General features: G+C 35.9%; 1 protein-coding gene across 5 annotated transcripts in view; it reads right to left on the bottom strand.

Moving 5' to 3' along the window:
• Positions 1-1,655: 1,655 nt before the first annotated feature.
• The window catches only part of atp11a (ATPase phospholipid transporting 11A), a 62,501-nt gene continuing 50,766 nt past the window's right edge, over positions 1,656-13,390 (bottom strand). For 2 of the 5 annotated variants that reach the window (XM_043235593.1, XM_043235583.1), the window contains exons 25-30: positions 13,006-13,141; positions 12,399-12,422; positions 9,356-9,421; positions 9,159-9,262; positions 8,916-9,081; positions 1,656-5,592 (exon numbers count right to left, since the gene is read on the bottom strand). In XM_043235593.1, coding sequence (XP_043091528.1) covers positions 5,314-5,592; positions 8,916-9,081; positions 9,159-9,262; positions 9,356-9,421; positions 12,399-12,422; positions 13,006-13,141 — 775 coding nt within the window. In that variant the 3' untranslated portion in view covers positions 1,656-5,313. Of the gene's footprint in view, positions 5,593-7,230; positions 7,321-8,915; positions 9,082-9,158; positions 9,263-9,355; positions 9,422-12,398; positions 12,423-13,005; positions 13,142-13,390 lie in introns of all 5 variants that reach the window. The other 3 variants (XM_043235610.1, XM_043235601.1, XM_043235618.1) reach the window with 2 other exon arrangements.

Here is a 13,390-nt window from a genome sequence, read left to right on the forward strand (position 1 = left end):
TTGTTCATCCTGATTGATTTTAATTTAATGAAATGGTCAGTTATGCTATTTTGACACTTACCTGTTGAGTGTTGACTAGACTATATATCAGCGTGATGTACGACAATATTATTATAACCTGGTTTTCAGCAAGGCTTGGCAAAGTAATTACATCCTGTTTAAAAAAAGCGATATTAGTCGTAGACACAAGGTCACAGCTAACCTTTTTAATTTTAATATTCAGTATCGCAGCACGGTTGCAAATGTTAAATTGCTTTTACGCAGCTTTGAGATTCATACAAGCAATTTATAAAAAGCGTATAGTCTTCTCCGCCAACGGAAATGGAAGCCAAAGGATCAAATCGGTGTACATTTTTACATTCACTTGCGATAGAAAACGTTAGGACTTAAAGGACACTTTAAATGCTGTGGATATACATTTATAATAGGTCGTGATGTTTTGCATTCTGGAATAGGCTATAATCTAAGTTTATGACGAATGAAGGTCCTCTGTTATATTATAGACCTCTTTTCCCTTTGTTAAAAGCTTTTGAATTTATCCTCATTCTTATATTTAATTCATAATATTAATCAGTACGGAGCTGGTTGCGTTCAAAGCCGTTGAAGCAATCTCAACGCTACACTTTGCTGCCCCCTTGTGGTCATTGTACGACCGCACATGTTGCGCCACTGGGTTTTCTTCTTCATTACAGTCAAACACTTCCACACCTTGCCTTTTAATGCGGGGCGCTAACGATCACTTCCGTCGTGAGGAAAGAAAAGTCCCGAGGCTTTCGAACATTTAAATCTTTTTCTTTATTACAAGCAATGTTTGCTTTTCTTGCCGTTAATAGCTACAGAAAAAAAACTGGCAAAAATTCACATATCTACAGATATCAACCTTTTAAAAACTTTATACAAAAAGGAGCCCAAACTGTACATGAATATTACTACATACGTATATGCTGTAAAGTGTACAGTAGTATACATATATATATATACATATATATATATATATATATATATATATATATATATATATATATATATATATATATATATATATATATATATATATATATATATATACATATATATATATATACATATATATACATATATATATATATATATATATATATATATATATATATATATATATATATATATATATATATATATATATATATACATATATATATATATATATATATATATATATATATATATATATATATATATATATATATATACACTATTTGTGCAGATAAAACAAACAAACAAACAAACAAAAAAAGCTTTAGATATTTAGTTAATCTGAATAGGCTGGCACAGATGAAGCCCCACTACAGGCAATAAAGCCTTCAGTTATAGCAGTAGACATCTAATCAAATATTTGGTCACACCTGCTTTAAAAACAGCGAGTGTATTTCCTACAGTCAGTGTGAGCAATGACCATGCACGTCATCTTAAAAACTACCTCAACACATTTAAAATCATCGAACAAAAACCAGACGGTTAAAGCTATTTTTTTTTTTTTTTAACTTTCATCTTTACTTAAGTTGACCTCTCCCGTGACCTTACATTTGGTTGTTTTAAAACTGAACAGTAACATTCTTATTCTGTAACTGTAAGTAGTTCTCTTCATCCTCTAGATACAAAAGTAGTAGCAAAGAGACCCCACAAGATATACAAAATACCTATTTCATGTAGCCTTTTTAGACAGACAGGATACAGTGTTTGCCAGTGCCTGAACGCACCCCCTGAGGCAGACAGCGTTCAGTGTTCAAATTATTCCTACATTACAAAAAAATAATTCTGATTCAAAACAACAGTTCGTCAGAAACGAGAAGAAAACACATTTGTGAAGGGACATTTGTTCTAGAACCAGCTTTTTAGCTGTGGTAGTTTGTAGTTGTCGTTCACGGCTTATCCAATTAACGGTACGCGTTTTTTGTTTAGTGCACAATAGTGGCTTTTTTTCCTTTTTGTTACATTCAGGAAGCCAGAGAGAACTGTAAAAGTGACATAAACAGTAAATACAGTAGAATGCAAAACAAAAATAACGGTAAAAAAACCCCATGAAATTAATTAGTTTACTCCTATTCTAGCAATCTAACAAAAAAAAAAAAAAAAAAAAAAACATAATCAGAGATTCTATCTAAAAGCACATTCTTGTTTTGTTTCAGATTTGCCAGCATTGATTAGTACTTGGTATCGTAGATGTGAATCACTTGGACTGGACTGAAAATTAGAACCGAACTTATAAAAGTGGTTTATATAAATGAGAGTATGACTCAAATGCTTGATAAAGCTCAGTGGTTGGTCCATTACTACGGCATTACACGACATGCAAAGTTCAGACCTCCATAATCAATAAAATAGACAGTGTTTGACTTCTGACAGATTTTACATTCATACAAATTAAATGATACACTTTTGGACCAGAAATAAAGTTACTCACTCGACATGTTAAATAATTATGTTCATTCATTCATCCATCCATTCATCCACTCAGCCTTTGTAAACCTTGACATCAATATACTCATCAATATATTCTATATATAGATATAATGTGTGCACAAAAAAAGGACATTCTTTTTTTACTATTCTGTGACATTTCATCAACGTTAACCCAAATATGACTCTTAAACCTTTTAACAAACTAGCTATACCCATAACAACCCATGACATTCTCTGTTGCAGGCCAACTGATGGGCTAATGAAAACGCATGTATGGGCACGCTTCACTGAACTGAACGCATGAACATACATTGAGGTTAAAAAGCACCAGAAGGCACCTACCCACAAGAAGCTTGGAGTAATCATCAAAACGGTGGTTTTGATAGTCTTTGACATCACCTACTTTCTCTCTCTGTCATGGATGATGGTTAAAATGGTGAAAAGGGTGACTGGCCTCGTCACGAGAACTGAATGACAGGGCGGGCGAAGGAAAAACGCATGCGAGGAAAGAAGTCGAGATGAAGAGCAGCGCTACATTCCAGAATCAATGGGAGCAGAAACAAAATGAGAAAGAAACAGGCATGGAATGTAAAAGACAGCAGGGAAATGGTATTGTGGACAAACCGATGTAGTTTTGATGATCAAATGGTCTGATTTTTAGTTTTGTATAGTTACAGTGTTGCCTTGAATTTAAATTTAAATGCATTCACACACAATTCAAATTCAAATCAATGTGAATTTGAATTCATTTCCTGGATGGCGACAGAATTGTACATGCTTGAATATTTTTATGAGAATGATATATTAGACAGGTAAGACATCAGTTGGTCTGTCTGTTACAGTGTTATCTGGAATTTAAACATTCACACTCAATTCAAATCAATGTGAATTTGAATTAATTGACAGGAAGGAGATAAAACTAATAGTAGTTCACAATATTTTTCTGAGAATGATGTCAAATCATGCGGTGTCCAGTCTGTTACAGTGTTACTTCTGGAATTTAAACTGAACTACATTCACAAATAAATGTGTGTTTGAATTCAACAGGTGTTCATTTCATTTGCTATAGTGCAATCTGGAATTTAAACGGAATTGCATTCACACTCAATATCAAATCACTGTGAATTTGAATTCACTGACAGGACGGAAATGGAATTGAATGCGCTTCGCAATAGGTTTATGAAAATGACATTTTAAACGTTTTCTGGTAATCATTCACTCTATTATTCGCGTTATTCACTCTAGAAAAGAGCCATTTCTGTGAACATAGTGGCCAAGATAGGCCATCTGTGATGCTGACCTTGATCAGGCTGTTAGTTTAATGAGTTTTTCATGAACAGTATCACAGGCTAATTCCATCTGACTTATTTATATCAGATCATAAATTAGTAATGTGCAACAAGGAAATGATAGCAACTCAGCACAGGGCTCCGACAGTTACATTAATACAGACAAAAGGCTTCGGGAACAGTCGAATTGGACATTACAATCATGAAAGTGTGCTGATGAGGAAGTTAATTTGTACTTTTTGTGAAAGCACAAAGATGTTTACATCAACAGAACTCATAAAATATCTTTTGTTTATCTTCAGGAGCCCTGGGCCGTGTTGGTGGCACTGGATGATGTTGGATACTACTTTTATCAGCCTCCATTCTCAGCTGGTGCAATGTCAACTTAAGGCAGTGTGGTGGGATTCTTCTAATGCCATCAAACACTTTTCCTCCATTTCTATTTGAGCATAAGGCAACTAACGCACATTAAAATACTCCGTATTTCACAACCTTTGGTTCCAAACTGTGGTGTAAAAGATGGAAAACATTAGCATTAAGGCAGAACAGTCAAGCTAAGGTGGCTAGCGTGACCATTAGCATTCTGTACTGGTTCTACGCTAACAAAACTAAAGGACTGATTATACGTAAGGAACTACGACATTTTAAAGCGAATCGTCAAGCAGCTAGGAAAGAGTAACTGGTTGTCACAATGACACAAGTCAATGGTTTTACAAACTTTGGAACATGAGTGGATTTCCACCTTTTTGAAAGTTAAAGGGTGAGACATAATGACAGTCCAGTTACAATTTGTCTTCTCGTAGTTGTTCTAACAAAGGCCTACTTTCACACTCGCGCACACACACGCGCACACACACACAGAGTTCGCTCTAGTACAGTGCAGCAACAGAAATGGCCAAATTTAGCCACTTACAATGCAATCGGACAAAGACAATCGCAGGCTATGGAGTGTTCCTCGATAACAGGTTTGCACAAAGGCAACACCAGTTTGTTCTATGAAATAAAAAAGGAGGACAAGAAAAGAGAAGGAGCACACAACAGAAAAGGGAAAGGGAGACGACAAAGAACAAAGAAAAGAAGAAAAAAAAAAACAGAACGGTCAGTTTTCGAGATCATCCAAGGCCATTTTAACTGTCATCCACATGAATATTTAGTGGTAGGGGTTGCATTTGAGATGGAAAGGTTTGTGCTACAACTGCCCAGTGTAGGTTTCAAGTAATTTTTCACACGAAGGATTTACAAGGGTAGGTGAGCGAACACGTAAACCCACAGTGTAAAGGGAACACGCTCTGACGTTTAAACGTACACACAAACGAAACAAGGTAAATAGGTCCCAAGGCCGCTTAGCGCAGTACGCCACACTCGCAGATGGTGCAGCCAATTCAGTTTGGCCTTCCTCCAGCTTCTAAATTAACACACAGCATCGCTAGCCCATTAGCGTATACCACAAGAACGCCTTTCAGTGCTTTTGTTTCAGATAAAGGGTAACAAGCCAAGATTGTGTCCCAATCTTGACTCTGGAATAATCGAGGGCTAATTTGACTGGATAAGTCGACTATTTCTTTCGTGCGGCCCGAGACTGTCATACGGACGTCTCGGGCCCCGGCGCGCTATAGGCGTAAGCTGCCCCAGAGAATCTTGGGTTTTCTCCTATTCGGAGGAAGGAGCTGAAGGTGCAGTAGTCAGGCCTGCCCCCCCAGTAGGTACACATCAGTTTTTTGGGAGGGGAGGAGTCAGACCTGCGATGGGTGTGGTTCTGGTTTTCGTTGCCATGTCTGTCGTGTTTCCGCACAGGTGGAGCATGGAGGGAGGACAGGGGAGTGAACTCGGACAGGTGGCCCTTATACAACTTATCGGCATTCTGGAGAAAAGAGTGAGAAAGGAGGTGAATTAGCAGACTGCACTGTATACAGATGCAAATGCAGACACTGGTCACGTCACAAGCTGAAACAACACATATCCAAAGCCCCAGCAAGAAGCAATGCAAAAAAAAGAACTGAATATTACATACAAAATCACAAATCCAGTGTTTACCGCATGCACAAGTCCAGTCCCAGAAGATGCTAAACTGATCGATTGAGAGGCTGTTGCAGGATAAAATGCTGAGAAATGTAGCTCAGGCTAATGAAAAATTTAAAGATTTTTTTTTTCCATTCGAGGATTAAAGATCATTCATCCCCCAAAAAAGAATATTTAAAAAAAAAAAATTGTGGTTGATTAGATTTGTAATAGATTTGATAGAAATACAGTAAAAACAGTAATATTGTAAAGTAGTATTACAATTTAAATGAACTGTTCTCTATTTTAATACATTTTAAAGTGTAATTTATTACTGTGATGCAATGCTGAATTTTTAGTACGCATTACATTAAAATTACTGTAAAAATGTATAAATGATTTACAAAAACGACTTTTTGCATAAAAATATTTTTTGTCTTTTAAGTTTGCAGTGAAACACCAGGACATCAAGTTCACAATTGTGTGATATTCACCAATCATTAGCACATTCTAGGAATGGACAGTAAAAGGTGGACATTTAGAAATATATGACAGTATTTTCACAGATTTAGACACAATATAAAAAAAATAGTTTTAAGAAAAGAAAAAAATACCCATGCATGTAAGAATGTTAGGTGTTAAACTGTATGTCAAGCCTGCTGTGTGTATTTGTGCATGTGTCAGAAGAACCCATAGTCCCCATGTCCTGATAGCTGCTGCATGTACAGCACACCCCAAACCACAACCCAATATTTTCATTCTGAAGCTTTAAAACCAAACCAAACCAGTTTGTAGGTTTCACACCAAACAACAGACCCACACAGGTGCACCAAAGGCATTTTAGTCCAGTTTGCTTTCAAATGGAAAGAGCCAATTAGCAGGATTCTGGAATTCTCAGATTGATTCTAGAACTGCACACTTCATCTGAGAACTCTAGAGCTCCTCTCGAGTTAAGTGTGGATTAGTTCTTTCTGGCTTTAGTCTTCAACTTCACGTTCTCTTTACCATAGAGCTGCTAGGCCTCAGTGGTGTTCTGAACGCCATCTAGCAGTGAATCACGAATGTTTGTCTCAACCCTTTCAAAGATCCTGTCAGCCCTCATTCTCTGTGAAACATCACACACACAAACAGACTCAAATGTGGCATAACAGACCCATGTGCACAGTATTTTCTAGACTTAGTCTCGACTTTGAGCTCTCTTGGTGAAACTGAAAGTACGGCAGCAGAAAATGCATTAAACAACTTCATATCGGCAACATAAAATACACATGTACAAACATAAACATGCGCACTTCATGCATGCAAACATGTAAAGTGACGTAAAAAATGCTTAGAACATAAAGAGAGACACCACAGGGTTCTGCAACGCGTGTTATTGGCATGTGAGCCGCATTAATGTTCGGTAGGTCTGTCATACTCGTGACCCTGTTGTGTCTTCATTCACTGAAACACACACACACACACACACACACACACATGCAGAGAGAGTGTGTAGGTTCACCTCCGGCTCAGTTCAGAAACTGACACTGCTGGAGGTCTGGGAGAGCATAAAGATGGTGGACTGCTCAGCAGTGAGACACTGCCGCTTTGTCTGCCGTTACCACAGGTCAAGGGTTAAACACACAGGGGAAGGGGAAGGTCAAGCATCAGAGAGGAAGAGCATCAGGAGAGAGAAAGAGAGATGGAAGAGGAATAAAAAAGAAAGGGTTTAGAAAGGTGAACAACCGGTCTCATCCTCAGAGATTAATAAAGGAAGTTCAGCAGCTTTCAAAGCATTTAACGTTCCTGGAAATGCAAGTGTTAGTGTTAGATTTAGCATTTTTAAGGTACTGTTCTTGCAGAATTATTAGTAAAACTTTACAATAGCTTTTAACTCGTTTACCATCTCATCCTGACGAAAATCATTTTTGTTAATTGAAATAAAGCTGAAATAAAAATGTAAAAAATCTTTAAGTACTAAAATAAATACTATTACTAAAAATCTTGAATTTGTGCACAAAACAAAATGACCAAAACTTAAGCTTTTAAATGTAAACTGAAAAAAGTAATTCTAAATATTAATAATTTACTATAACAGAATCTAACTGTCAATAACATTCATTAGGTATAAGAAATTAACACTCAGTATTTATCTATTTTAATGATAAGTAACTTAATAAATGAAATACTTCATTACTTTACTATTAATATATTAATAACTTTATTACATTAATGCAAATTTATAAACAATATGATTAAAAAAATAAAAATATTTGAAAAATGTAGGAACAGTACAGAGTTACTGTACATTAACCAAGAAAAAAAATATATATACACATTTACATGACATATTTCAGCACTCTGGACATTTAATAGGGAAGATGAGTGAAAGGAAAAGCATCACAAGGGTTAAACCAGTGGTAAGGCAGTTTACACACGCACACATTAAATTTCCTTCTGAAATTTTTCTTAACATAGTATGACAACATACTATGTGTGCAATCCACAGTAATCCACAGTATTTATTGTTGTCATATATTGTTCGACAAGGAGTCAACAGGTCACATAAAAGCACTGAATGACTCAGAGTCATCCAACATAAAAGGCAAATCTTGAACTGAATCCAGAATCCACTTACATCAAGCACACTGGGAACCAGTCCGACGCAAGTGTAAATCTGAAGACCAGTTAGTAGCAATGATCACAAACTAGAGAACTAGTGAGCTGCTTCACATCAATAATTATTAGATTGAACATGAACTAACAATGAATGGTTGTATTTTTATTATCTAATGCTAAGAAAGAGGAATAAATACTGTAATGTATTCATGTTAGCAAATACATTAACTAATGTTAGCAAATGACACCTTATTGTAAAATGTATTTTACTTTGAATACTTTGCATTCTTGTAGAAACAATTAATCCTAGTTGGGTTCGACAATATTTTAGGTTGATTAATGAAAACTAAAACGAAGCTGCAGTCAGGCCAATAGACTTCAGCTGCAGAAATACTACAAATATATAATATTAAAAATATCTACAACATATTCTAAAATCATAGTTTTTTTTTTAAATGTATGTATATAATATTTTTTTTTAAAATATCCTATTATTGTGATGAAACATAGACGTGTTTGTCTAAATATGACATGTAAGCTACTTGTACCTTTTATTTGTAAGCACGTGTAGATAGCGAGCTTTCGTACCTGTATTCTCTCTGTGGTGGTGGGCCATAGAGCTCTACACAACACTTTCTTTACCACATCAGGCAGCAGACTGACTATAATCAGCAGAATGATACTGAGCCACGCAGGACCGCTGGACAACATCTGCATGAACACATAGTACATCCGCTGATAGTTCAGGAAAGGCCTGTGAAGGACAGAATCATGTTAGACTCAGGTGTATTTGGTTTAGTGATATTAAGTGTGTAACGGGGCAGGCCGTACCAAATGATGCCTCCCCACAGGAGGGAGAAGATGACATAGAAAAGCAGCGAACCCCATATGACAAAGTGGTTGATCCACGTCCAGTAATGTGTGTCCAGGGCAAGCTAAAGCACGTAGACACGGTAAGAAACGGGAAGATAAAGCTGGTGATGTTGACACAAGTTAACAACATCACGTGTGTGCGTCAGATGCATTACCTTTAGCGTGACCGTGAACACCAGGACAGTGAATACCAGTGTTCCAAAGGTCCAGTTACCAAACATCTGGAACAGAGAAACATTGAAAAAGGCAAAAAGATATTGATGCTAAAGCATAAATAACCATTTATTTGCACAGCTCACTCTTAATTAATTAATGCATGTTAAAAAATGTATGCGCGTATTTGTACAATTCGGTAGCACTTGCTAGAAAAATATTGTTTGTATTACCTAGCAAAAGTATAGAACATATTAATTACAAACATAATTTTTTTTTTTCCTGATAGGGAAAATACTAGACGATACAATATGCTAAAAAAAAACAAAAAACAACAACAACAACAATAAAAGATGCAACATAATGGGTTAAGGCTTTCACCTAAATCATGAAAAATAAAATTACATTTAGAATTTTTAGGTAGGAATTTATATTATATATTATTTGTACATCTAATTGTATTAAAAATGTAATTGCTGATATCAGATATAATTTATATGCAATATATGCATACAATTAATCAATACACAAAACATCATATTTTAGTATTTCCTTTTTATACCAACGGTTGATTAACAATTTTAATTTAACATATGATATGAGTTTTAGTTTAGCCAATGCAGAAATCAAAGCAAAAACTCATCAAGTGTTCCTTTAAAAATATTTTGCATCTATTGCTTGTGAATAATTTCCAAGAAACAGTAGTATTATTTTATTTTAATGGTACTGTACATGAAAGCACTTTTGTGTCACTCTATTTTGTTTTACGGAGATTTTTAATGATGTCTGGAGCTCAGTGATGTTGTGTGCATTTTATATTTTGTCCATAAAAGCCTCATAAATAACTAGTGAGCTTAGATAGTGCCTTAAAATGTTATAATGGATTCAGTTTTGCAGATTGGCCCAATAAACCTTGGGTGCTGTAAGCTTCTCTGTGTGATTGCGTTTGTATCTTTTGGGAGGATTTGTTCCCTCATTGTTTACGGTCTTGGCAAACGGCTGTATTTAGACACAATGGACTCTCTTCTAGAACTTTCCCCTGTCTGCGGACCGGCCACGCTGTTGATGGCACTATACAACACAACATCAACACTATAAAGAGAGCTCTTTATAAAATCGCTGCATGTTTACCTTTAAAAACTAGTCACAATCAAGTTCAACAAGCCACAGCAAAACACAAGCAGGTCGAAGACTATGGCACCAAATGGTTTTAGTGAACAGTATAATGTTGATGAGTTGCCAGTTCAAAAAACAAGGACACACAGTAAATGTCAACAAGTTAACTTACCTTAATGAGCAATCAAAAGGAAATTTTGTGTTAAAAACAAAAACGTGTCAAGGGCAAATGATGTTTCAAGAAGTTAAAAGATTTTTTTTAAAATGACAAATCTGATATTTCTCCAGCTTTGCGATTTTATGATTATTAAGATAATGATTCTTCTGTTAAATATATAGTTTTTGCCACTTTCCACAAATGGAAAAAATAAACGCTGTTTGGAGTTGAAGTTCACCAAGTTCCGGCTTCTTGGATGACTTCTGACTCGACGTATGACGCAAGTTGCATCACATGTCGAGTCATAGGTCAGCCAAGAACCCGGAACTCTTGTGGGGAAAAAAAAATGGAAATCAATTATTTAGGTTAGAATTTATAATACTAGAAATTTAAAAAAACATTGATCTGCTTCAGAGAACATATACTTAACCCCTCAAAGGTGTATAGGTTACTTTTACATCATAGTACTTGCGGATATATCTGATTCATGGAGCTTAAAAATAATGGCAACTATCTACGATCATTATCAAGCTGGTAAGGATGCATTTTTAAAAACTCTGACTGTGCTCGTCTGAAAGAGGAAAGTCATATACTTAGGATGACTTGGGGGTGAGTAGTTTATGGTGTCATTTTCATTTTTGGGTGAACTATTGATTTAAGCACGTTAATCGCTTATCAGGGGCTCAAACTAAATACTACATTAGCTTCTTGATTTTCATTTTATACAAGGTTGGTAATGTTTACAACCCTGTAACCAAAAGTTCAATTTAAAACAATTACGTGTTTGATTTTGCTATTTCTTAATAAATAAATATTTAAACTAAAAATGTTTAAATATTAGTTTATTTTTTGTTAAACAATGCAATAAATGTGCTTAAGAGATTAATACAGTTAATATGTACAATTATATTTTTTATATAATTATTAATAAAATTTGTGTGAAACACGTATTAGCACCATTTACTATGGTAAAAAATGATAACTGATATAATAATTCATTAATCGTTAATCGCTAGTTTGTAAATTTATTATAAGTAGTGGGGAATTGGTACTAAAAAGGCATAGACAGTTATTTTTGCGACTCAGGTTATTGAATATGCATTTGTAGGAGGTTTTGATTGGTAAATTTATGGGCACATGATTTGCTACAATTAGCGCTAATTACTTTACTGATATTTGTGGCATTACTTAACACCCCAACGTATTAAATCAAAAAAACATAACAACAGTAAAAATATTGATTTAAAAAGGTCAATGAGTCACTAATGCATACCCTATTTGTGGAAAAAGCTTCCAGCATCCCTTCTAATTAAACGTTGCTGAACAGATTCGATTTTCAAAGTGAAATGTTGTAAAAACAAGCCCTCTTGTTCATTCATTTGCCCTTGCAGTGAGTCGTGAGAGGATGGACGTGTGTTCTAAAGGCCGATGAGGATGAGTATGACAACACCCCTCCAACTCGGGGGTTTGCAAAAAACACAGTCGCGACGTGACACACGGGACGGACACAAACTCCTACTCCATCACAAGATGATAGACAGAGGAAGATGGACGGGGGGCTTGCTACGCTATACCTACAGTGGCTGGTCCTCGGTACAGGGGACACTGGGATGCCGAACGGTACTGTTTGAGAGCTACGATGGCAGTGAACGATTAGTGTTAGTAGACACTATGTGAGTGGGAGTGGCTTTAGGGTGAGGGGAGGGGCTGAGGAGGGTAACAGTAAAACTAAAACTAAAAATAGGATGAGAAACAGATAGGGACAGGCTTACCATCTGTGTGTTGGTGGCCATTAGCTGAGGAAAGGAAGAGAAGCAGAAAAGAAAAGAAAGGCAAAAAGGGGGGTAGGTAAAAGGAGAAAAAGAGAGAGGGGAGAGATAGAGAAAGAGAAGAAAATGAAAGAAAAGAAGGAGAGGGAGGGGACAGGGAGCAAGAAAGTAAAGAAAAAATTAGGATGTTATAACTGAAAGTAAATCAAACAGGTAAAAAAGCAATCCAAAAAGGTTACTATGATTTAACTTAATGGCACAGAGAAAGATGTCTGGTCTGACTGATTAACCAGCATGCTTTGTGTCGCATAAATGAATGGAGAAGCACCTGTAATGACTTCAAACATACGCAAAAGAGGACAGACAGAAGTCTGCAAGCTGGATCAAGAGCGCAGTTAAACCACAGGTATGTACATTACAAACCGCTTTAACCACAAAACAACTCACTCGACAAGCATCGGCCACCCATTCAATTTGTATGCGACTGCTTTATTTGACTGAGAAAAACAATGAGCTCAAGAAATAAAAAAAGGCTGGTTAAGTTGATTAAACAAAACACACACAGAAAAACTTGAAAGCCAAATCATGGTTTAGACAGCGACTGCGTTACCTGTCCGTTGCTGGTGAAAGTTGTGTTGTCGAAAAGGAAGAAAGCACCAAAGAAGAAGACCACGGCATCAAAGACCCCGAGAAACGTCCAGTAGATGAAGGTGGGCCATCTCAGGAGGGAATTCTTGGCAATATCTCTGTATAAAAAGATATTAAAAATGAAAATATAAAGACAAACTGCCTACTAAATGAATTAACACACAAGCCACCTTTAGAGTTTTGGAAGAGATCTCAGGAAATTCTCAAACTGAGCTCAGGTTTTGTGATCATTCATAGTATTGTTTGTATAAATGTATACTAAATGAAGTGCAACTGATACTAAACTGTAAAGCATACAAGCATTAAAAGGGTTCATTTTAAGATGGTCATTTGAGCGCTCTATGAAA

The sequence above is a fragment of the Puntigrus tetrazona genome, chromosome 1 (genome assembly GCF_018831695.1).
Source record: "Puntigrus tetrazona isolate hp1 chromosome 1, ASM1883169v1, whole genome shotgun sequence".
Lineage (NCBI taxonomy): Eukaryota > Metazoa > Chordata > Actinopteri > Cypriniformes > Cyprinidae > Puntigrus > Puntigrus tetrazona.